Source organism: Furipterus horrens, unplaced genomic scaffold, assembly GCF_987537825.1.
Source record: "Furipterus horrens unplaced genomic scaffold, mFurHor1.1.pri manual_scaffold_3, whole genome shotgun sequence".
In the NCBI taxonomy this organism is placed as follows: Eukaryota; Metazoa; Chordata; class Mammalia; order Chiroptera; family Furipteridae; genus Furipterus; species Furipterus horrens.
In genome coordinates this window covers 86,446,169-86,472,813 of record NW_028327173.1, presented here as the reverse complement: position 1 = coordinate 86,472,813, position 26,645 = coordinate 86,446,169, and the positions used below count along the sequence as shown (strand labels likewise).

General features: G+C 39.7%; 1 protein-coding gene across 1 annotated transcript; it reads right to left on the bottom strand.

Moving 5' to 3' along the window:
• Window positions 1-59: 59 nt before the first annotated feature.
• LOC150015444 (testis expressed protein 56-like) lies at window positions 60-26,052 on the bottom strand (the record flags this gene model as incomplete). The annotated part of the gene is given in 5 exon segments (XM_090268294.1): window positions 60-315; window positions 10,828-11,026; window positions 19,132-19,347; window positions 25,888-25,984; window positions 25,987-26,052. Coding segments are annotated over 5 exon segments (834 nt in total), but the record flags the coding sequence as incomplete, so codon positions are not given.
• Window positions 26,053-26,645: the final 593 nt, after the last annotated feature.

The following is a 26,645-nucleotide window of genomic DNA, read 5'->3' as shown; positions in this document are numbered from 1 at the left end:
TTACTTTTTTGTTTTAGGACTCCATTTCACAATAAACATTTTGACAATTAAGAAGGAATTTATATAGGTTTTTTTATAACAGGGAGTCTTACATCTTTCGACATGAATCGTTGTTGCCAGGAACACTGGAACATTGTGCCGGGAGTTCTGCTTTGAAAAGCATTCACAGCATTACAAGCTGAAGTCATGTTCTCAAACACCACTATAGCACTTTGCCGCCCACAAAGTTTGACGGACTTAATTGGCCCAAATGCAGACAGCCTCTGGATGATTGACTGAAGATCTTCTGTGGGCTGCATGTTCTTTTTCAGCCATCTAGCAGAAGAGTAAATGGAAGCAGTAGTATTACCAGAAAATAAATAAGGACCTTAGTTCTCACTTTTTTCCCATAATTTAATAAAAAGACATGAAAGGAAAGTTGGGTTATTTCACTGGAAAGTAGTGCTCTGTATCACTAATCATTTCCTTATTTATTGTACAGGGCGGAGCAAAAGTAGGTCTACAGTTGTTCATATGAAAAATAATACAATAATTAATAGCCCTGGCTGGGTGGTTTAATTGGTTGGAGCATTGTCCCATACAGTAAAAAGGTTGTGCATTCGATCCCCAGGCAGGGCACATACCTAGGTTATGGGTTCAATCCCCAGTTGGGTCATATGTGGGAGGGAGGCAACCAATCGTTTCTCTCTCAAACGAATGTTTCTTTTTTTCCCTCTCTCTCTCTCCCTTCCTCCTTCCTTCCCTTCCTTCATCTAAAATTAATAGAAACACATCCTTGGTGGAGGATTAAAATAAATAATAATATAAGGATTAAACTATGTTTTGCGTACTCACAACTGTAAATCTACTTTTGCCCCACCCTGTAATATCTTGATTCTTATTTAACTTGGTATTTTATAAAAGGTTTACCTGCAAGCTGCCTTAACTGTGCTTGAAACTGTTTTGGTTACTGCCATATATATCAATTGAAAAAGTTGAGGGTATAATTCCAGTGGCTTCAAAATTGGCATAAAAAATTTTTGCTCTTCTAAATATCCTCCTTCCATTTTAACTCTCAAGCATCATCATCCAGATAACCAACCTGACAAACCTCTAACTTTTTAGGTTTTTACTTTTCTTATTCCAGTAATCCTAACCCAAAATGTTCACTCTAATGGAATATACATGACCAGTAATAACTATTAATGTTTATTGAGTACTTACTGTGTGTTATTAATGCTTAATGCCCATAATCACATTTTATTCTAAAAACAAATGCCAAACATTAAAAATGAGGTAGGTACTGTTGCTTCGACCATTTTACAATTAAGGATCCAGAAGCACAGAGGTTTAAGTAGCTTTTCCAGAGCCAGACTTTAAGTGTTGCAGAGTTCCAGTTGCACTATGACAGCATAAGCCAATGACTGCCTGTCTCTCCCACTAATTTCAACTAAAATATCTTGACAAAGATATGAAGAAACTACTTGAGGATGCTGAAACTGAAAGCAGATGGATTGTGCTAGGACGTCAGTATGGTGAAACATCTGCACAGGGAATCATCAGACTGTGGTAAATAAGGAAACAATTGCTGAGATGGCTTTCCTGACCATGAGACTTATGCTTCAAAGGCAGACCCCCAGTGAGGAGCAGTGCAGTGGTGGCCATGATGTGGCTGGCCAAAAAAAGAAACATCTTTCTAAGTAAGAAAAGGATCCCTTGGGGGGCTAAAATGAGAGAATCCCAGAGCAGAGAGAGAAAGAAACCTTATTCTATGGAGGAACGCACACAAGTGTCAGGTTTATGAGTGAGACAGACTCAAGCCAATATAGTGAAGGGTTTGAACACTAAACTGGGATTTCAACCACTACCCACACAAAGATCAAGAGAGAGCCTGTAGTCTGACCCTAATCAGTTAAAAAACAAACACATCAATGTTCTCCAGATAATTTCAGCAGGAGCCAGGAACTATGCAACATAGTATTTACAGTGTCCATGACACAATCCAAAGTTACTTGACATACAAAATGACCATAATAATATGGACACTATTAGGTGACAAAAGGCAATACATGTCATTTCTGAGATGACCTAAATGTTGGCATTGTCACGTGAAAGCTTTAAAGCAGTTCTTATAACTGCTCCACTGAAAAAGAAAAACACAGTTGAGGAAAGTGATAAAAGCATCATGGTGGAGTGAGAAGAATCGTTTGTATCTACCCTTAAATTTACAAGCAGGACATCTATAATAAAAAAAAAGCTCATCTGCTCAACACACAGACATGCCTGAGAGATCCACATATTAGTACATCTGCAGGTGGGTGTATTCAAATGTGTAAGGGAAGAAGGCAGGACTGGGATGGTGTTCACAGAGTTGGGCAGCTGCTGCAGTAACAGTGGAGGAGTCAGGTGTGGCCTCCACACTGAAGCGGAGGGTAATTGAGGCAAAGGCAACATTGCTGCCCACGAGGTAACTCCCTCCCACCATTGTGAGAAAACCCAGTAGCAACATTGGAGAAGAACTGCACAACACAGAGGTGCTGAAAACCCTTAGTAACAAGTAGGCAGTGCTACAAGCTCACGAGCTCTCTGCTTTCCACATTCCCACACGATGGAGGTGGTGTCCTGAGACCAAGGTGACCAGTACACAGTGGGGAAACCCACCACCCCATCACCCAGTAGTCAATTCCCACAACAAAGGCAACACCCCACTCATCACCACCCCCGCAGCACAAGTAACAGAGGTAAGAGAAAACAAAAGTTTGCATTATCTCATTAGCAAAGACTTTAAAACACCTGTCAGATATGCTCAAACTAGCTAAAGGGAAACATGAATAAAAATAGAAAGAGAATGAGGGAAACCATATAAAAACAATATTGACAAAGAAATTATTTTTAAAGTACATTTTATTGATTATGTTGTTACAGTAGTCCCAATTTATTTTCCTTTTGCTCCCCTCTTCCCAGTAACCCCCTTCCCTCCAGCGATTCTACCCCCCTTAGTTCATGTCCATGGGTCATGCAAATAAGTCCTTTGGCTTCACCCTTTCCTATATTATTCTTACCCCCCCATTTCTATTTTGTACCAACCAATTATGCTTCTTAGTCCCTGCATCATTTCCCCATTTCTCCCCCATTCTCCCCCCACAGATGATAATCTTCCAAATGATCCCCACAGCTATGATTCTGTTCCTGTTCTGGTTGTTTGCTTAGTATGTTTTGGTTTTTATTTTTTAGATTCAGTTGTTGATAGTTGTGAGTTTGTTGTCATTTTAATGTTCATAGTGTTGATCTTCTTTTTCTTAAATAAGTCCCTTTAACATTTCATATAATAATGACTTGGTGATGATGAAATCCTTTAGCTTCACCTTGTCTGGGAAGCCCTTCATCTGCCCTTCTATTCTAAATGATAGCTTTGCTGGATAGAGCAGTCTTGGTTGTGGGTCCTTACTTTTTATAACTTTGAACACTACTTACCAGACCCTTCTTGCCTGTAAAGTTTCTTTTGAGAAATCAGTTGACAGTTTTATAGGCACCCCTTTGTAGGTAACTCTCTGATTTTCTCTTGTTGGTTTTAAGATTCTCTCTCCATCTTCAACCTTTGGCATTTTAATCCTGATGTATCTTGCGGTGGTCCTCTTTGGGTCTAGCTTATTTGGGACTCTCTGTGCTTCCTGGACTTGTATGTCTATTTCCTTCACCAAATTTAGGAAGTTTTCTTTCATTTTTTCATTTAAGCTTTCAATTTCTTGCTCTTCCTCTTCTCCTTCTGGCACCACTATGATTCGGATGTTGGTACATTGAAAGTTGTCCCAGAGGCTTCTAAACCTCTCCTCGTTTTTTTCAATTCCTGTTTCCTCATCTTGTACTGGTTGACTGTTTTTTTCTTCTTTATATTCCAAATCATTGATTTAAACCCTGGTTTCCTTCTCTTTACCATTGGTTCTGTGTGGATTTTCCTTCATTTTATTTAGCATAGCCTTTACCTCTTCCCTTATGTGTTTGTCATACTTAAGCATATCTGTCAAGCCTGTGAGCATGTTTATCACCAGTGTTTTGAACTCTGCATCTGTTAGTTTGGCTATCTTCTCATCACTTAGTTCTCCCACTGGAACCTTGATCCGTTCCCTCTTTTGGGCCATACTTCTCTGTTTCCTTATCTTGACAGGCTCCTGTATTTGTTTGCCTCTATGTCTTAGGTAGAACTATTGCACTCGTTATGTTGTAAGGAGCGGAGCCTTAGGTATTTGTCAGTACAGGGTGACCTGTTTCACCACATTGTGGTGCTGTGGGGGGGAGGGGTTTGAGAAGGAAAAATGTCACTTGCTCAGCACTCGCCCCTTTTCCAGGCACTACTCGCACTTCTGTATGGGACTGACACCTCTCTAGCTGTTGCCCTGACCATCATTCTCACAGTGGGTGGGTCTGCGAACATTCTAAAACAGTGGGGGCCCTCTAAACAAGCGGACTCTGCTGAGAGACCAGCAGTTCCTGCCTCCGTCCCAACCCCCACTGGTTTTCACAGTCAGAAGCAATGAGGCTTCATTTTCCCCAGTGCTAGAACTGTGAGCTGCACTGTCTGGCCTGGGGCTGAGATCGCTCCCCAGGTGTCCCCCCCCCCCCCCAACTTTTATAATGTGTGACTGTGCTTTCTACTGGCCAGCCACAGTCACCGGCACCCCCACACTGCATTCTCTCCACCTGGCTCTACCCCTCCTACTTGTCTGGATGAGTAATTACCTCTTTATATCTTTGTTGGACTTCCAATATGTTCTAATTTCTGTTGTAATTTTTTTCCTTAGACCTGTTGGTTGTTTAAAAGTGTGTTGCTTAATTTCCACACATTTGTAGGTTTACCATTTTTCTTCTGTTGATTTCTAGTTTCATTCCATTGTGATTAGAAGAAGTATTATATATGATTTCAATCTTTTTAAATTTATTAAGACTTGATCTGTGGCCTCACATAATCTCTCATGGACAATGTTTCATGTGCTTTTGAGACAAATGTGTATTCAATTGTAATTGAATAAATTCATAGTGTTGTTCAAGTCCTCTATTTCCTTATTGGTCTTCTATGTGGTTTGCGATCCATTATTGAAAGTGGGGTATTATAATCTCTAACTGTTATTATAGAAATATTTTCCCCTTCATTTCTACCAATGTATTCTTATACATATTGGAGCCCTAATATTTGGTGTGTAAATCTTTATAATTGTTATATCTTCTTGATGTATTGAGGCTTTTATTATTATATTATATCATTAACTCTTTTAACATTTTGAATCTATTTTATCTGAAATGAGTTTAGGCATCCCTGCTATATTTTGGTTACTATTTGCATGGAGTATCGTTTTTCATTCTTTCACTTGTAATCTATGCATGTGCCTAGATCTAAAGTGAGACTCTTATAGGCAGTATATAGTAGAATCATGATGATTTTATCCATTCTGTTAATGTGTTTTTAATGCATTTACATTTTTAAATTTTACACTTAAAGCAATTACTGACAGGGAAGCACATACTTTTGTCTTTTTGTTTTTGTATTTCATATACATTATTTTTGTCCCTCATTTCTTTCATTACTGTTTTCTTTGTTTTTTGTTGATATTTTTTATAGGGACATATTTTGATTCCCTTCTCATTTGTTTTGCTTGTTTTCTTTTTTTTTAAGTAAAGAATGCTATTTGAAAATTTTTATTGTTAATTCTACTTACCTTGCTTGTTTTCTATAGATATTTTCTTCGTGGTTACCATAGGGATTGCACATAACATCTTAAAGTCATGACTATCTTGAATTGTTACCAACTTAACCATAATTACATACAAAACTATTCATTTACAGCTTCACTCTCTGATGTCACAAACTGCATCATTACATATTGTATACCCATTAACATAGATTTACAGTGATATTTTTGCATTTGTCTTTTAAATCATATAGGAAACAAAAGTGGAATTACAAACCAAAATTGCAATAATGCTATTTTATATTTGTGCATGTGCTTGTCTTTATTGGAGAACTTTTATTTTCACATGGCTTTGAGTTACTATTTAGTATGTTTTTCCATTCTCCTTGTTATCTTTTCTCTATTGTTTTCTTCTATCTGTTGCTAGCTTTGGATTGAGTTTATTATTCTTTCTCTAGTTTTGGGGGGATGTAAAGCAATGTTGTTAATTTGAAATTTTTCTTTTTTAATGTGAGCATGGACACACTAGCAATTCTTCTAAAGCATGTCCATGGACAGGTCAAAATGTTGCAATGGCAATAAGCTCCCCCAGATTTTCTATAGGAATGTCTTAAATTTCTACCTCATTTTTGAAGGATAGCTTTTTCCAGATGTAGAGTTATTAGTTAACAGTTGTTCCATTCTTTCAGCACATTAAATCCCACTTCCTTCAACCTGCAAGTTTTCTGATAAGAAATCTATTGATAGTCTTGTTGATAACCCCTTATATGTGATGAGTTGACTTTCTCTTGCTTCTTTCAAGATTCACTCTTTGTCTTTGTCTTTAACAGGTTTGATTATAATGTGTCTCAGCATAGATTAGATATATATATTTTACAATAGCTGTCCTTTTTCCTTCTTATTCCTCCTCCTGGGACTCCATGTGTGTATATTGGTCTGCCTGATAGTGTCCCATCAGTTCCTTGGGCTCTGTTCACTTTTATTCTTTCTTTTTTAGCTCCTCAAACTTAATATCAAAAGACCTCTTTTTAAGTTTGATGATTCTTCTATCTGTTCAAATCTGCTATTGAACCCTCGTAGTGAATGCTGCAGTTTAGTTACTATAATTTTTAGCTCCAGAATTGTTTGTATAATAATTACTCTTTTTTGGACTTCTGGCCAAGATGGAGGCCTAGACAGACATGCTGCATCTCCCTCCACAGCTAAGAAGGAATACAACTACCTCAAAACTAGAGACAACCAGAAGTTCCAGAAAATTGAGTTGCATGGAAGTCAAACAAACAAAGAAATAAAGAAGAAATACGCAACCAGACAGGTAGGAGGGGCAGAGCGGGGGCGGAGAGGATGCAGTGTGGTGGCAGCAGCATCAGTCCAGCAGAAAGTGCAGTCAAACATTTTAAAAAGTCAAGAGAGACACCTGGAGAGCAATCTCAGCACCAGACCAGACTCCACTGCTCACAGTTCCAGCTCCGGGAACAATAAAACCTCATTGCTTCTGATTATGCAAACCAGTGGGGGTTGGGGCGGAGGCAGGAAGTGCTGGTCTCTCAGTGGAGTCTGCTTGTTTAGAGTATCCCCACTATCCTAGAATGTCCGCAGACCCACCCACTCTGGGAATGACAGCCAGGGCAACAGCTAGAGGAGGGAAACCTAAAATATTCCCCTCAGTCCAAACTAAGTATAGTGGGCAAAAGGGTTTTGGACAGATGTGACGTGCCTTGTACACCTTCCTCCAAAGTGCCTTTTTTCTTCTCCTAATATGGGACATTGAAAAATTAATCTCTGCCTTTTGTCATCTAGTGGTTATGGACTGAATGGTGCCTTTTAACCCTGTTGCCAAATCTGTTGCCCCCAGAATAGAACAAGGATGCCAGCCTGTTAAACCAAGCACGCAGTTGTCCGGGGACAGTCAACTGACCTGGGGTCTGCAAAATCCTTCACCATGTGGGAAGGCCACCCTCCCCTCCACACCCCCATTCTTATTAGGGATTTCTGGACCCAAGGGTAGGCAGGACAACGACCATGTCCAGGTTGAAGTAGCTAAAGGAGCTCGAGACCTTCGCCCATTGTTCTTTATAAGATTATAAAGGGTCTTAAGTCTGAGAAGGGGGGGTTGTTATTTTTTATTGTTAAATTATTTATTTATTTATTTAAAAATAATATGGAAAGGGCAAAGCCAGAGAACTTGTATGTACAACCCATGAGCATGGACTGGAAGGTGGGGGGTGGGATTGCTGGGGGAGGGGTGGTGCTGGGCAGAGGGGAGCAAAGGGAAAAAATTGGAACTATTGTAACAATATAATCAATAAAATATACTTAAAAAAATAAATTAATTAAATAAATAAGTATATTAAAAAACAGATTTATCAAAGTTAGAAGCTTTATTCATTAAATCATTAACAAAATAATAACCCACAGAATGAGAGAAAATATTTGAAAATTATATATCTGATGTTAAAATAAGAGAATAGATAAAAATGCCTGCAGCTCAACAACAGTAAAAAATAAACAACCCAATTTAAAATTGGGCAAGGGACTTAAATACTACATTTCTCCAAAGACAATATATGAATGGCCAATAACGACATAAAGATTATCAACGTCATTAATTATAAGGGAAATTCAAATAAAAAACAATTAGATACTATTTCAAACACATTGGGATGGCTGTTATCAAAAACAAAACCCAGAAAGTAACATGTGTTGTCAAGGAACGGAAAAATTGGAACCCTTGAGTATTACTGGTGGGAATGTAACATGTGCATCCACTGTGGGTAACAGTGTGGCATTTACTCAAAAAAACTAAACATAGAATTACCACTTCTGGGTATATACCCAAAAGAATTGAAAGTAAACATTTGAACAGATGTGTGCACACTCATGTTCATATCAGCATTATTCACAATTGCCAAAAGTGGAAGCAACTCAAATGTCCATAGACAGATGCATAAAACAAGACATAGTATATACATGCAATGTAATATTATTCAGTTTGAAAGAGTATACATGCTACAACATGGATAAATCTGGGAGACAATATGCTAAGTGAAATAAGGCAGACAAAAAAGGGCAAACATATTATTTCACTTATTTGAAGTACCTAGAATAGGCAAATTTGTAGAGACAGAAGGTAGAATAGTGGTTGCCAAGTGCGGGTGGATGAGGGAATGGGGAGTTAGTGTTTAATGAGCATTGAGTTTCAGTTTGAGATGATGAAAAGTTTCTGGGGATGGATGGTGATGATGGTTTGCACTACATTGTGAATTACTTAATGCCACTGAACTGGCCACATAAAATGGATAAAATGCAAACTTATGTTATGTACATTTCACCATGATAAACATATTTTTAAAAAGCAATGCAATTCACTATATCAATAGAAAAATAGATGTGATCAACTCAATGGATACAGAGAAGGAATTTGAAAAAATTAATATCCATTTATGGTAAAAACTAAGCAAACTAGCAACAGTAGTGAATTTCTTCAAACATATAAAAGTCGTCTATAAAAACCTATAACCAACATAATACTGAATTACTACACCCTGAAATTGAGGACAAGTCAAGGATGCTTGCTTTTATCAATCCCAGTGTTTAAAGAAAGAAGATAAATATTTGTAGAGGATAAATATGAAAAAATGTGTCATTTCCTATGTTTTACTAATCTAACAGTATTTACAAAAGCCAAACTAAGATGTAAAGTAAGATATATTAATTCACATGATGACATTATAGCCTGAAATTGAGGTATATAAACTTGTGAAACCTTACCCATTTCTTCTTTCTTAATATGCATCCAAAGTATGAGCAAATAATCTTAACATAAGTAATCAGTATCATCACTAAACTTCGACTCTTAAAATGGACAAAAATTCAATGCCTTGCATTGTCTGAGAAGATATGATGGTTTTAATTATTTTATAGCATGTGTTTGCCTTCTTTGAATATGAATATAATTTTTTAAAGATTTTATTTATTTATTTTTAGAGAGAGGCGAAGAGAGGGAGAAGTAGAGGGAGAGAAACATCTATGTGTGAGAGAAACATTGATCAGGTTGCCTTTCATGCACCCCGAACTGGAACTTGGCCCACAGCCCAAGCATGAGCCTGAACTGGGTTGAACCAGCAACGTTTCATTTTGCTAGATGATGCCCAACCCAATGAGCCACACCAGTCTGGGCTGAATATGATTTTTTAAATCAAATTGTCAAGTTATGCCATTGAAGATACTGTAAAAAAGTAGACAAGGAAATTATTCTATCAGGGCAATGATCCCAATGGGAGCTTCCCATACAAGCAAATTCATGAGCTGGAATTCTCTCCTTGTGTCTGCTACCTTCAAAGCAGAGGACTCTGACTTTATAGAATTTATACATTTCTCCTGTCAGCCTGGCAACAACATTTTTGAATACTTACTATGTATGTCAAAATGTAGGAATCGCTTATGTGCTATGCCACAATACATGTGGCAATACTAAAGAAAAAAAATATGGAAACAACATCTGCCTGGCATAATTATAGAAGGTAGTATACCAACAAAGATAATTTGCCAACAAACCAAAGTTTAACTCTGAGTGCCAGAATCCAACCATTCCACATCTCCACTGTTACCACCTGGTCTAAGGTTCACCATCCTTCTTCTGCTTCTACAATTGCTCCCCTAGAGGCCAGGGAAGATTCAAGTCAGATCATGTCACCCCATTTTTTAAGACCTTACAATGGCCTCCCATTACTGTCAGTGTAAACTGTGGCAGACTAGGGATAAAACCAAGGTCTACCATTCATACTATTGTATCCTAAAGATGGGCCAGTGCTTCCTGACTCATATAGCATGAAAGCCCCATAGTTCAGGGGTTGGATCCCCCTCTCCAAGAATCCCACACCAGCCCTGCTAGATCTCACCTCAATAACCAAGAACGCAATGATCCATAGGGGACCCACACATCTGTCCCTCTCCCCATGAGTTTTCTTTCAATGAAGGCTCTTCCAGATGCTTGGGATGTGTGAAAATGTGCTTTTACACAGAACGATGCTTGTTTTTATCCTTACCATATATCTCAAAAACCACATTAAGTCATTTTTTTTAGCTAAGGTATGAACAGGGTTTGTTTATCACCCTATGTATCTCTAAATGTGTCTGCATAGGACAAAAATTAGACACCTACCTGACAACTATAGTTGACATTGGAGGATCCTTTATGTTTTTGCCCAACACGTGGCATTTCTTCCACCCATGATTTGCATTGTTGATGGCTTTTCTTTTCCACAGGGACATACTGCTTGGATTTGGGGTCAGATTAATCTCCTTTGGAAATTGATGTCTTGCTAAGATCCTTTCTAAGCCAGAGAGTTCAGAATTCTCACCTAGTAATAGAGTAAACATTACTTTAATTCAGTGTTCCTCTCCATTTTTGCATAGCAAGAGTAACATGACATTAATTGAGAAAGACTATTTATGCCACTTAATAACTGCTATTTAGTTCTTCCACTCTGTCACTGCAAAAATATTACTGAGCAACATCTACACCTCAGCCTGGTCCTAAATATCTAATAAATACACAGCAAATGAATGAATGAATGAATGAATGGACAAATGATCTTGTACTACCACAAATACTGAAGGTTCGTCGGCAGCCGTCCGTCTCGAGAGACGATGGTGTAGCTTCTTAAGAGTCTATCTGCACCGCCGAGAATGGCTGTGCAGTCCGACTCGGTAGTGACATGGTATCTGTCTCCTCCCGTGTTGAATCGACATCTTGTGATGACGCTGAAGCTACAGAGCCTGGGCAGGGTGATATGGAGGGTCTGCTGTTGCCCATGCAGCAGACCCCCCCTCTCTTCGCAGCTGAAGGGTCCAAGGGAAAGACGGAGTCGATACAGCTTGGCTTCAGGTGCGCCGCAGGAGTTGCCGGTGTTGACTACAACGTCAAACCGCCTTAGGGACTCCGGCTCCGGATTTTCTGTCGGGGTTTACTCCCTTAGCCTTTCCCCTGAAGAGGTATGCCGCAAGGCAGCGGAGGTTATTTGGAGTCAGAGTTTTCCTTCTCTGATGTACCCTGACTGGAAGATCGAACTAGCGACACTTAGCTCGCAGGCCGACGCTCAATCCACTGAGCTAAACCAGCCAGGGCATACTGAAGGTTATTTGTACAATTTGTGCATGATTCCCAAACTGATGGCAAGTTAATGTACAATTATTTTTATTTCTAGAGATATTAGTGACATTTTGTATTTGCATAACATCTACTGCTTCACATTGACCTCAGTTGGCCCCTAACCAAATTGCTCAATTGCAATGAGACAAAGAGCTTAGCCTGAATGCAATTCAATACGCTGCTTCCTTCATCAAAAGTCTTGCTACAAAAAAGAAAAGAAGAAGAAAGAAAGGGAGAAAGGAAAGGAAGGAGGAAGGGAAAAAGGAAGGAAGGAAGGAAGGGAGGGGGGAAGGAAGGAAGAAAGAGGGAAAGGAAGGGAGGGAGGGGGGAAGGGAGGGAGGGAAGGAATCAGTTGAATTACATAGTGTGTTTAGTGATATTGTTGACTGATGTTGTTGTAAGCGTCTCATCTCTTTGCCAACTGCTAACAATTTGAGAACCAAAGCCAGTTTGCAGGCTACACTGTAACTCAGCAATTCATTTGGATGTATTCAAAAATAAAAGAGCTGTCATAAACCTAATGCAGGAGCAGAAGCTGAGCCTTGGCGAGACCCAAGGTAACCCTGCATAGGAATTAAAACAAAGCTCATCCAGCCCCTGTTATATCCCAAGCTGAACCACTGATGATCCCTCCCAGACAGGGCAATTGGCAGAGACCCCAAAGAACCAAAAACTGGCTCAAGGTACATAACTCGGCAATCTGACAAAATTGACTTGATGGATAGCTTGATCCTTAGGGGCCCAAAAATGACTCCAAGTGAGTCAAAACAAGACTGGAATCTGAGGCTCCTGTCAAGGCCTGGCCCAGACAGCTCCCACATACTGCTCTTAGCATTATATTAGCTCAGTGATCACACAGCTGGGGCATGAGGAAGCTCTCAGTGGCACACTTGAACAATAGGAAGAGCATATGGTTTGCTTTCGTTGTCAGAATTTCATAGCTAAATTTAATATTCAGCTAAATTAACCAAATTCAGGTATTTAATGACATCCATTTAAAATAAATTTTTTGCCTCAAATAAATTTTTGATTGTCATGTTCTATAGACAGACATATTTTAATATAGTGTACTGCCTCAACTTCTTTTTGTAAGCACCTAAGGGTAAATTAGAGAGAGAGAGAATAACATTTACAAATTCTTCTCTTCCCCAGTATGAAGAATGATATTTAGTACTGCACGCACACCAAAGTTAAATGAAAACTTAAAACTCACTTTGAATATTTAATTGGATCTTACAGCCCACTTTATTTGAAATTATAAGCAAGTTTCCTGGTTTTGAAAGAAAGTATCATAAGCATAGGGACACTCAAGAAATTTTTGGAAGTAAAATAATAGATTGTCAATTTATAGTTGAAATTTTGGTGATATTGAACTGTAAGCTACCTGAATGTTTTTTTAGTTTTTTTTATTTTAATGCATGGAATAAAATACATGGTTGATAAATGGATGAATTAGTAATTGTGATACAAATCAGCATAGGTAAGGCATATAAACCAGTACACTAGCTCTTGCAAGTGTGTGAGCATGGGTGCATGTGTGTGTGTGCATGTGTATTACCAGAGGCAGTAAAAAATATGTAACAAAACTTCAGGCTAAGGTGTTCTATTATTTTTTTTAAAAAAACTTTTAAATTTCTAAAAACTACATATATGCTATTACAGTTGTCCCAATTTTTCCCCTTTTTACCCCCTCCACCCAGCCTCCTCCACTCCCTTAAGCAATCCCCACACTGTTGTCCGTGTCCATGGGTCATACATACATGTCCTTTGGCTACTTTATTTCCTATGCTGTACTTTACAACCCCAACAGTATTCTATAACGACCAATTTGCATTTTTCAATCCCTTCAATCCTTTCGCCCATGATCCCAAACCCCCTTCCATCTAGCAACCATCAAAACATCCTCTGTATGTATGTGTTTCTGTTCTGATTTTTTTTTTTTAAGATTCAATTGTTGATGGATATGTATTTGTTGTAATTTTATTATTTATATTTTTTATCTTCTTCTTAAAGAATACCCTTCAATATTTCATATAATGCTGGTGTGGTGGTGATGAACTCCTTTAGTTTTTTTCTTGCCTGGGAAGCTCTTTATCTGTTCTTCTTTTCTAAATGATAGCTTTTCTGGGTAGAGTAATCTTGATTGTAGGTCCTTGCTTTTCATCACTTCGCATATTTCTTGCCAATCCCTGCTGGCTTGCAATGTTTCTTTTATTAAGAAATCAGCTAACAGCCTTACGTGGGCTTCCTTGTAGGTAACTAACTGCTTTTCTCTTGCTACTTTTAAGATTCTCTCTTTATCTTTAACCTTTGGCATTTTAATTATGACATGTCTTGCAGTAGGCCTCCTTGGGTTCATCTTGTTTTGGAACTCTCTGTGCTTTCTGGACTTGTATGTCTATTTCCTTCACCAAGTTAGGGAAGTTTTCTGTCATTTTTTCAAATAGGTTTACAATTTTTTGCTCTCTATTCTCTTGCTGGCACCACCATAATGTAAATGTTGTTACACTCAAAGCTGTCCCAGAGGCCTCTTACACTACCCTCATTTTTTAAATTCTTTTTTATTCTTGCTGTTTTGATTGGTTGTTTTTTGCTTTCTTATATTGCAAACCCACTCTACTGTTGATTCCCTATAAATTGTTCTTTATTTTAATTAGTGTATCCTTCATTTCTGACTGGATATTTCTTATGCTGTTGAGATCCTCACTAATTTCCTTGAGCATCCTTATAACCAGTGTTTTGAACTCTGCATCTAGTAGCTTGCTTGCCTCTATTTTGTTTAGTTCTTTTTCTGGAGTTTTGTTCTTTCATTCATTTGGGCCATGTATTTTTGTCCCTTCATTTTGTGTTTGTTCTTATCTATCAGGTAGAGCTACTACATATCCCAGGCTTGGTAGAGTGGCCTTATGTAGTAGTTGAACACCTACTACATTAGGGTTTAGTGGCACAGCCTCCCTCATTACACAAGCTGGGTACTCAAGGTGCACCAAGTTTTTGGGCTGTGTACACCTTCCTGTTGCAGTTGAGCCTTGATTGCTCTTGGCACATCCAAGGTCAGCCAATACCTGTACGCTATCTGGGGTCACACAGCATAAGCAACAAAGCATTTGTAGATGGCTGCTACTTGTGCTGACCTTGAAGGTGCCCAAGCAAGACTAGGTTGTGAACCAAGACCTGGGGCAACTTAGCAAGAGGTATGGGGCTTGCTGAAGCCAGATGCTGCTTGTTTGAGAGAATTTAGGAAAATCTGAAGCATGGGACAAGCCATTTATATGGAAAAGACACTAGAAACAGCTCAGGAGGGCCAAAACTTTGGGTGGGGCATGGTTTCATGGGATCACAAGGATGGGGAAAATAGTGTGAGCAGGTTGGTGGAGTCTCAGATACAGCACCTGCCTGCTGGCTCTGTGGCTCTCCTTGAGCAGGGTTCAGGTAAGGAACAATGGTCTCTGCCAGCACTTATGCCTGGGAGAAACCTTCCCCCCTCCCCAGCTTTTGCCCTGATGCTGGACAATATACCTCTGATGTCTTTCAATCTCCTGCCCCCATGCTGAAGGTCAGAGAGAGTAAGTCTGAATAAGTTTGTGTGTGGGCCCTTTAAGAGGAACTGTCAGGTAGTCTAGCAGTTTCTTTCTTCCACAGACTCAATTCCTGCTAGTTTTCACAGCCAGAAATCATGTTGGCTTCTCTCCTGACACTGGAACCCTGGATTGGGGGGGCTGGGACCTTTTTAATCTGTTACTTTTGTACTTCATAATCATCTTCAGTGTGCGAGCAGAAGTCATGGATGTGGTGGAATGTCAGCACATCAAGCTGCCCTATTCGTTTCCTCTCCAAGCTTACTCGCTCCATGGGAGCCACTCTTCCTGCCTTTGCCGCCTCTCCCCACATGCCCCCACCCTCCTGTTAAGCAACCTCCCAAAGTATTTTGGCGGTTGGGAAGTAGTGAATTAACCAAGAGAGGTACTTTCTTAAACATTAAAAAAAAAAAAACAAAAGCTTTAAACTTCCTCCCACTCTCTACTCTCTGGCTGGTGCCAGTCAGTCATTTGGGAAACTGGTATGGAAAATGTACTAAACATCATAAAGCCAGTACTAAGCAGATCTCAACATAACCCCTCACACTGTGGTACTGGGACCTGAGGGGGAAGAGGGGGAGGATCTCTTGTGGAGTTTTATGATTTTTGGAGACAACTATCTGGACAGCAGTGCATCTAAATCCATATAGTACAATGGATCTTCATTTCTCAGTTGTATGTTGTTCTTATGATTTAACTTCACTATTATCTAAAATATAGAGGAAAAACTTGGGTTCTTGGCAATAAATCTTTAGTTATTTTTTTCTTTCTTTTTGTAATGGCCCTGGGTAACAAATACAGGTTAATACAGGCAAAACTTCCCTGTAGATGAAGAGGCAGGTGGTGGGAGAGGGATAAAACCTATTTTCAAGGTCAGATGAAATATCTACTAGAAGGAAGATCTTTAGACACAGTGACAGTGAAGTTTTGGTATCCATTATTGAATTCATAACCTGATGGATGAAAGTGAGAAATAGGGTCATCACTTTTGGATGTATAGGCAATCGCTATACATTTGGAAGTGGCACTTTTGGAAATAAAGCAGCTTTTTAGTGAAGAATTCAGAGCTTCTAAGGCTAATGTCCCCTCAGTGACTGGATTCTGCCTTAGGTGGCACAGACTCATGACTCAGAGGAAACATTTCTTCCTCCTAAATGCCACTTCCCTCTGCTGCATCATGCACTTCTGTAGACTGGCTTCCACCACAGCACAGAAAGACTGCAGCCAAACACCAAAAAAAAAAAAAAAAAAAAAAAAAGGCACAGGAACAGCAACAGGCAGCAGTTTACATGGTAGGAACACAGCCAGTTGCTAAAGATATATCAATATTTATTAGTGTCTACACTGGGAAGCTAAGGGAAAAAAGCTAAGTCACTTCTTCAACCTTACTGCATTTTCAATTTTTAAATTATATTTTAATTGCAAAAATACATGGAGAGATTTCTACTGAAGTAAATAAAAGAAACAATTTAAAGACCTATACATACATAGTTAAAGGAGAAGTATATTCAGGCCTATTTTCCCTCTGAAACCTCTAGAAGAGAATTTGTCCTTGCCTCTCCCTCATTTCTAGTGTCTGCTGGTGGTCCTTAGTGTTCCTCTACTGACAGACACATCATCCCAATCCCTGCTTCTGCTGTCATGTGGCCATCTTCTCCGTTTGTCTCTGTCTTCTTAAAAGGACGAGTCACATTGGATGAAAAATCCACCCTATTACAGTATGACCTAATCTTAATTACATCTGCACCTCTATAAAGATCCTGTTTCCAAATAAGTTCACATTCTGGAGAGCTGGTTGGGGGTGGTTAGGACTTCAACCTATCTTTTGGGGAACACAACTCAACTTCTAACTCTTGGAAAAGTCTCTTGATAAATGGTCAGAACCACAGCTGCCTGTGGCCATGGAGAAAAGAGGTCAGTGTACTTTCACCAACTGGATAAAGATATGGAGAACAGCGGTACAAATTTCCTATGAGGTGTATGTGAACCCCCCGCCCCCCAGGAAGTACTTGGTTTTCAGTCATCTTTTGAATAGCCTCTCAAGAGGGCTCTGTCCTAAGGGTGAGGCAGTCTCTGCTAAAATAGAATGCAAGTGATTACATCAAAGATGGGAGGAGTGGAGGTGAAAAGGGGATATGTCAGCAGAAGGCTGTCGAGTGAGAGACCTCCAGCAATGGGAAGTCACCAAGAAGCTACGCAAATACCAGGAAAGAAAAGGTCAAATTTTGAAAGCTGCCACCCCCAGAAAGCATGATGACAATCTGATATTTCACCAGTCAAGAAAATGCTTTTCAGTTCCTCCCACCCTCACACTTGTCAACCAGGGAGGGAAGGGCAAAATAAGAAAAAGTAACCCTCTATACCACCAGGCTTACTCCCAGTTTCTGAGTTTAAGTCAAGCCCAAGCAGTGGGGAGCAGAGAGGTTTTAAAGTGGATAAGGGTGAGGAGTTTGGATATGAGTGAACTTTTTATTATTTGAATATGAACAGGAAAGTTATGAGAACTGCTTGTCATTTCATCCAAAGGTGATGAGTGAAGATCAACACTGCGGGTCAAAGGGGAAGTTTTGAAAAAGATAAAAATTATTTTCTGCCTCCTCTTTACCAAGTTCAATTCATTCAATAAGTCAATACCTTACATGTTAATTTTGAGACTTTGAAATTATTTTTGAAAAAGATAATCAATTAACATACCATTGATTGTGAGAGCATTTATTTCCCCACATGGTCATTATTGATCTTTTAAATTTGCCTAGTATGATGGCCTAAGAACATCTCCATAATCAATTGTCTACTTTCCTCATTACCAGAGTATTTGAACATCTTCATGCTTATGGAAGATTTGTATTTCATTTGTGAATTGCCTGTCTATAACATTTGTCTATCCTGATGATTTTTATGTAATCTTTAGTGAAATCTGGATAGTGGGATTAACTCATAATACTGTGGATTAGGGATTAGGGATTTATCAGAATAAAAAATAGCAGAATTGTCCATAATGTTTTAAAATCATTACCCCCAAATATCTACATTCTTATCTAAGATTTGTGTCTTAATCACTGTGACAGATGCTATTTTCCTTTCTAGGTTCAGGGGCACAGGTGGCTACTACCTACATGTGTCCTTCAGTTAAGCATGAACAATTCAAGAGGCAGGCTCCACTCAGTTCTTCAAATCAGTCCAGTTATATGCCCTGATGGATTTTCGGAGTGGTGGGCAATTCCAAACTGCAAAAAGTGAGAGCTGCTTCTAATCCTCAGGGGAAACAGTCAGCTCTATCTGGGGTGTTACAATCCTGGCAATAAGAGGAAGGTGTAATAGGAAATAAAGCAAAGGAATAAACTTCAAAGTTTGAAATCATTAATCTTAAAATCAAATCTAAAGCTGAAATTGTAAATTTAGTAGTATTTCTCACTTAATCCCCTTTCCATCTTTCCACAGATATGCTTTTCCTAACAAACAGTGACAGATCTATCTTGATTCATTAAAGGAATGTGAAGAAATGATGGTGAAGTCAGTGCGTGAGTAAATTCCACAGTTAAGCTCTGAGAACATGGGCCCCTATGGCATGATGAGTATGAATGCAGCCATGGATTTCAAGCACTGAGCATACCTGCAATGTAAAAAAATAAGGTCTTACTAAAAGAAGAGGCAACTGGGACCAACATACTAAAAACTTACTATAAAGAGCTCACAGTCAAAAAAAAAAAAAAAAAAAAAAAGAGTTCACACTCACCCTCTATCCACATACATTTTTGTTTATCCTGTTCACTCTTGTAGGAGTAAAGTGTCTCCATCAGATGATTTGGAAGCAGCTTGTGAAGGTTAGATAGTGTCTCAAAGGTATGACGCAGAGCTTCAGGATGGTCATAATTTTTAGATGTCTTACATTTGTCAAGAAGTGGAAGTTTCAGCACAATTGGATTGTTTTGGGCCATTCCCATGATGACCAATTGAGTTACAGAGAAGAACAAACAGAGAATTTGAAGAGTGAAGCCCCTTGTAATTGTTCTTTCTCCAAGCTTTTCTCCATCTACAAGAAGATATGGAATCTATTTTCCAGTCTCTGATTGCTTCGCATTCTGAGAGTCACAATGGCCCAGACCTTAGCCTGGAACTCTCAGTGCTCATCCTGCATCTTCAAACCCAAGAAGTCAGCCTGTCAAAAATATCTTGACCAGTCTTACAGGGATTTTAGGCAGAAACTCCAGTTTTCTGTCCGGATATGACAGCATCTGAGGGAAAGAGAGTGCTTTCCTAAAAGGGAGAGGGAAATGGGTGTATACACATCCAGTGTTGTTTTCCCATCTACCACTTAAAAGTTGTAAACCCTGCGTATACATAATTAAGGCTCCACAGCCTAAGGGAGAGTGGTTTAGTCAGCACAGTTCTTGAGCAGAACTGAGGACGGAGCTTCATAATCCAAAACTAAGGAAATGTCCAGATTAACACAGGTAAGCCACCAAACTGCTTCTTATACTCCTACCCAAATTAACACTGAGGGAGTGAAGTAAACAAAAATGCTCAGCTCTAGCTTTACTTGTAGAAGCTATTCTTCACTGAGGACCAAAAAGAGGACAGTAGAAGTACTAAATAATCTTAAATCACCACACTTGATAGCACAGTCCCAAGCAATATAGTGGCTGCCAAGAACTCCCAAATTTGGAGCAAAAATACAAATAATAAGATTTGTTTTAGCTCCTCCTCAATCCCAGCACACTCCACCAGCTGAACCAGTGCACTGTAACTGCGCTACTCTGTGAGTGGGCTTTGTGACCACACCACAGCACAGTGAATGGGGGCCATGGCGCCACGTGCACTGCTGCAAAAGCTGCTTGTGCTGGCTGGCTTTTTACCAAATGAAAACCTTTTGATCAAGACTGTAACGACATCATGGTCATATCATAGCATTAGGGCCCAGAGCAGGAGATATACAAATTCACTTCTTAATTTTCAACTTGCAAATTTGAAAAGGAAAACTTTAAAAAATAAACAAAAAGTATACTTTGAATACAGATATATTTAAAATGTTATAGAACTAACCAGAATCACTTGAATATAATGTGATTCTCATAATTTCACAGGTGTTTTTGGAGAGAGAAGAAAATTGGTGGAGGTCAGGGGGTTAAAATATTTTGAAAGCCAGAGGCTTCTTTCTTCCAAGCAAATTTGAGTGCTTATTCTAAATCCGCATTTACATAAATAGAAAGAACAAGCCATGTTTTAAGCCATTCAACAGGCCAAGGAAGTGGTCTATTAAAACTGATTCTTTATACACCATGAAAATTGACCCATATATTTTAAATCATTGCTCCAAGTAGCAACTGATGGAATGTTTCTAGCTATCTGAAGTTGACTGGCCTTGGCTGAATCCACATGTAGGTCACAATGATTACATTTTATTTTTAAATAAACTATCTGATTGATAAATATTTTTCTTGTAATTGGTAAGACTTCTTCAAGGAATCAATCTTATTAATTTTCTCTAATAATGGTGTGATGGAAAAAACACTGAATCAGGATGGAAGTTAACAGTCAAGAATGGAGGTTGGCAACACCCTGCGGCTGATTAGTACTAATGCTCCTTGATAAAACAAATCCATTTGAATCTTGCTTTGTATTCTGCTTACTTCTAATTCTATTCTTCAGTGTCCAATATATTTATCTGTTCACAATCACATTTGTAATATGTTTTTATTCTCTCACAAGATTAGAAAGAACACTCCCAAGCCAGCACTCCTTTTCTTATGACATGAGTTGCTATAAAAGGCAAGTAGCACGCTTAGATCAATCCCTCAGCAAAGCAGCTACAAGACTCTGGGTTGTTTTTCTAGATAGGTAGATCTCTTATTCATGACTTTTAGATAAACAGCAATTTCTTCCTCCCTCCTTCCTACTTTCCCTTCCTCCCTTCCTTCTGTCCTTTCTTTTTTGTTCCAAAGAGAGCTGTTCTGTCCCCCAAACACCCTTCACTTTCCCTCTGCCATGGTAAATGTGACAAGATCAGCTGGCTTCCAGAAGGCAAAGTATTCAGTAATGTTCAAAGAGAAAAGATCATCTCCAAGTTTCTTAAAGAAAGTGTCCTAAAGAGAGTGTTCTATTCAAAGCAAATGAAGTGGGAGGGTCCTGACTACCAGAAAGAGGGGCCAAGCTACTGCTCTCCTGGCGCCAGAAAGTAAGTTCTGTTCCTGAAACTCAAAATTCGAAGTAAATTCATAATGTAAGGCTAAGAAAACACAATTACACAGGCAGGCATCTGAAGGACAGGAAGAGTTTTTAAGCAATGTAAACTGTAGAAATCATGTCTCTCAAAAATTAAATAAAGGTGGAAATATGATCAATAATTTATTCAAAAGTACTAACTGTATCATAGGCAGGTGTAGAGTTTACTGATGTGTTTATCTTACTTTTGGAAATATATTAATATACATCACTATCACATTCATTCTAGGAATAAATAAACTTTTTGAAAGATTTCCTATATTTTTGCAACAGAATGGTAGCCTCTCAAATAAGGGAAGAAAGTATTAAAGGTTAATTTTCAAACAAAAACACAACTTTTAACAAAGTATTTTATAGTCATAAAAAAGAAATTATACAAACACAAGGAAGTTAAGCTAGTTAAGGTAAATTCTCAGAGAAATGGAGTCCTAAATCAAGGATAAATATAACTGGCCTTGACTGAAAGACAAAGCAGAAAAGGGGATAAAAGATAAGTTAGCTAAATCAGTCACTAAATTCGAACTGCTCATAATTGAATTGGAATGTTCCCCACTAATTTAGCATTCATTGGAGAACCAAAATGCATATTATTAATTAGAAAATAATGTTCTTACTTACTGAAAATATTTACATAATTACACTGAACAAGATTCTATGACCAACCATGACCTTGGCAATAATGTAGGGAAAAATAAAAGGAGGCGGAGGCAAATGCACGGGCAATGTGAAAACAGGAGAGGTACTGAAAGAGGTAGACTCAAACAGAAAAAGCTTTTCCCCTACAGAGTAAACAGAAACTAAACAATGTTGTCACTGACATTTCTTTGCATAACTCTGGACTATGAAAAATAATATATATCAAAGTGCTTTCCAAAATAGTTATCTGCTGGTCTATATGTCACCTTTGTCATAATAGGAGCCTTCATTCAATTAATGTAAGAGCTTGTTAAATGACATAAGACAGAGAATATTGGCTTTACCCTACTCAACTGGATCAGCTGAAGAGGCATAGGTTGAAGTAAGGCAAGCCTGAGCAACTACTGGAAACTGAATTCAGGATGGCCTAGGAGGATGGTATGTTCTTTTGGGTCAAGGATTTATGTTAAAGCTGGACCAGACCCACTATGGAAAACAGCCCACTGTCCAGCTAATCCCCTCATTCTCAAGCCTGGACTTGAGCCAAACTAGACTCGAGGGTTTGGAGAGGACATCATTCTGTTCCCTTAGTCATTGCCCTTATATTTCACAGGACCACATTTCACATTTAGTTCTTCTCTCTCCTAGCATTGTCTCCTCACCACTTAGCATGGGTGCTCCCCTGTAAATACTGTACAGAGACTATTCTGTCACTATAGTTTTAAACATGTAATACTAAAAACTTTAAAAATTCAACAAGTGGGGGTGGTGTGCATGGTTTTGATGCTGATGCCAAAGTGTTCAAAAGTCTCCAGAGAAAGGAAGAGCAGACAAGTGGAGAAAAAAGGAAAGTTTTAGAAATATTTCTGTCAAGAAAAAAAATTTTAGAGGATGTATTAATGGATGACAAATCTCAGAGGGACCTTAAGGGATCAAGAATCAGCTCAAATTCTGAAACAAAAGAAAGCAGAAACAGAATCATAAAGCAAGATGGGAGATGTGTGAGCTAGGTGTGTGAAATGCACACACATGCGCGTACGCACACACACAATTCATGTCTCCTCTCCAGAGAAGAGGAAAAAAATCCCCAGCTGATATATTTGTAGAAAGTATTAGCTGGAAATTCATGGGCCCTAATATTAACCCAATTCACTGTTTTTTTTCAGCAAGTTGGGAAAAGTTACTTAACATATTTAAGTCTCAGTTTACTCATTTATAAAATAGGAATAACTAGTAGTACCAACTTCATTGTGTTGTTAAGAGTATTAAATCAGTTAATCTGTATAAAAGGTTCAGCATTACACCTGGCACATAGTAACCACACCATACACTCTAGCAAATGTTATTTTTTGAGTAAATTAATTCAAACATATATTGAGTGCCTAGTATATGCCAGCACACTGCTAGATAGAATAAGGCCAGGTCTTGCCTTCAAGGCATTGAAAAGAAAATGAGTGAGATATTATAAATAAATAATTACAACGTAACAGTAAGGAATTATAAACAAATCATTATAATATAACCCAAAATAGGGTTCTTGAAAGAGGTAACAATTTATTCTTCCTGCGGAACTAGATCTATATAAATAGGACTTAGGCAGATAAAAGGATGGAGGGCTTTTTTTGAAAAGAGCAGCAATTATAGAAAAAGTAAACATAATGTATGTCTTGAAGGAGAATATTTAGGAAAACTACAAAAAGTCTGATGTGTTTGACATGTCGTAGACACTAGAAAGGTGTTGAGCAGAAGCTATGCTGAAAGCCTGGCTACTGAATTTGGCCTTGATTCTTTAGCATTAGGAGGAAAGTTGTTTTAGATTAATGGTATGGAAAACAGTGTAAAGGAGGAGAGTGCTTAGGAGGGAGATGTCCAAAGAGGCATAGGCTAATCTTATAATTATTCTTCCTATATTCATTGTGCTCCTACTACGTGCCCAGCCCAGTTTAAAGTGATGAAGATCCAGCAGTGAACTAGACAGGCAAGGCCCCTGCCCTCATAGAACGTTATATTCTACTGAGAAGACAGACAATTTAAAAAGCAAACAAGACTAACAAGATTGTGAGGGGTACAGACAAGAAATAAAAAACAGGGTGTTATAAAACAGAATAATGTGAGTGGGAAGGGCTTTTTAAAAGTGTAGTCAGGAGAGGCCTTTCTGAGGGGAAAAAATGCAGAGAAAGGAGACAAACACCCGGGGCAGGGTGGAGATGAGCATCAAATATCAGAAACCCTTGAAATTGTGTTAAACATCTGGTACATACTCTTATGTGCATTTTCCTGGAAAGATACTCAAAGAATCATGTGATCCCTTCCCCCGAAATGCTTTTAGATGCTTAACAAAATATTTTGGGGCTTGAATCTAGAGCTGGTGTTCGACCCCACAAAATGCAATAGTTTCCATCAGCAAAGGACTGAAAAAAAACTCCCTCAAATATCGATGCTTTATTATACCTACCTGACATTTTTAGATCTTACATATACAGATATATGGCTGTCACAAATGTGTATTCACTTATGTATTTACTTACATATATAATGATATACCCATATTCTATGTGTGTTTATATACATGTATTATTTCCTCTCCTTCCCCGACTCCAAATAATTATTTCATGGAACTGAAGAAATATGAATTTGGAATGCAAAATTGGGCTCTAACGATCTAAACGTATCATTGAAAAAAACAACTTCTGTTCTTCCTGTTGTAACACCAGTGACTGAGCTGAAATTGACCAGAGGCGGGCGGGCTTGCTCTCAGCAGGAATATTTCCGTCTACTTGAAGTATCAATATTTATGACACTACATATTATAAGCATAAACAGAACTTTACATACAGCCACACATATACACAGATTAGCCCTGTCTAGCCTAGCACAGGGCAGAGCGAGCTCCTGATTTCTTGTGAACCTGCGATGGGGTGGGGTGGGGTGGAACCTGGTGGGAGCGGGGGTTCGGGGGATAGTTCAGGGTCAGGGCCGGAGAGCTGCGCCTTCGTGCGGGACAGTGGGCGCCGAGGCCGTGACCCCCGCTAGTGCGGATCCTCCGCCCCCCAGCGGCCACCTACCCACGGTGGCCCAGGGGACCGGGACGCCCCGAGGAAGCGCAGAGGGGTGCGTGGGTGAAAGCCGAGGCCTGGCGCCCTCCCCGGGCGGCGTCGCCTATCCCGCGGGGCTGGCGGCCTGGTGACCCCTTGGATGCCCCGGGCCTGGGCTACCGCCGACCACTCGAAGACCCAGAATTGCCAGTGGGTCCGATGGAACGCGGGGCCGTCGGGGGCGCCGACGCTCGACGGTAGTTGCTTGGCGACCCGACAGCGGGGAGTCAGCCCGCGGACCTCGCAGGCCGTCCCCCGCCGTCTGCTGCGCGCCCTGTCCTCCCGCTGCAGGAATGCCGGGCCAGAAGGGACGCCCGTCCAGACATCCGCCCCGCACGCGGAGGGGCCGGGGCCTCGGGGCGGGAGCGCGCCGGCGGACGACGCCGCTGTGGGGTAAGACGCGGTTCCACCTGGCGGCCCCAGCCCTGCGCTCCCCACCAAGCCGTGCACATCCGGGGAGAGAAGGGCCTCACCCCCGGGCTTTGTACACCCACCGGCACCTTTCTGTAGAGATCCAGCTCCTCTCCGGCTCTAAAGCTCCTTCGCCAGACTCCAGTCACAAAGGCCGCCCGGCCTCTAGGCCCCTCCAGGTGCAGTGGCCTTTTCTAGGCGCCCGCGGCACACACCTGGTGGGCCCCAGGCAGCAGCCTCCTTCCTCCATCATTCCTCCACACCAGTGCCTGGCACAGAGCAGGTGGATCAATACCCGTTTTGATTCAAAACTTGCCTAAACTGTGTTTTCCTCCTTTTCAGGATACACCCTCCCCGCTAGGAGACAATAAAATGTAAACGATCAGCAAATATACTGATTACTGCAGGGGCTTTGGATACCATGAGAGTTTTGTGTGGAAAACAGCGTTTGGTCCTATGGACCTTTTCGTGTCTTGGAAACGTTCATGGGGCCCTTGCTCTGCTTGTTTGTGAGGTTAATCCTGTTTTCAAATGGAGCGCCTGTTTGGGGTGATTAAAAGCAGAGTTCATGACTCTGTTTTATAAGTTCCAGATAATTGACCATATTTTCTAATTTGTATTTTATTTTCCTATCTGATATCTTCTTTGTCACCTCAGACCTTAATTTCCTAATCTGTCAGTTAAATCTAATAATTTGCTGTTGTCTATCCCCTACCAGCCTGCTCTTTTTGTGGTCTGGATTGCCCTTGTTTTTGTTTGGTTTTATATTGTTACCCCCACTCTACCCTCATAGCCCCTTTCTTCTGCTTTCTAAATATTTTCTTAACTTCCTTTAGATGGGGAGCCAACATTCATGGTTTTTTAAAATCAGTGTTGTACCTTACCC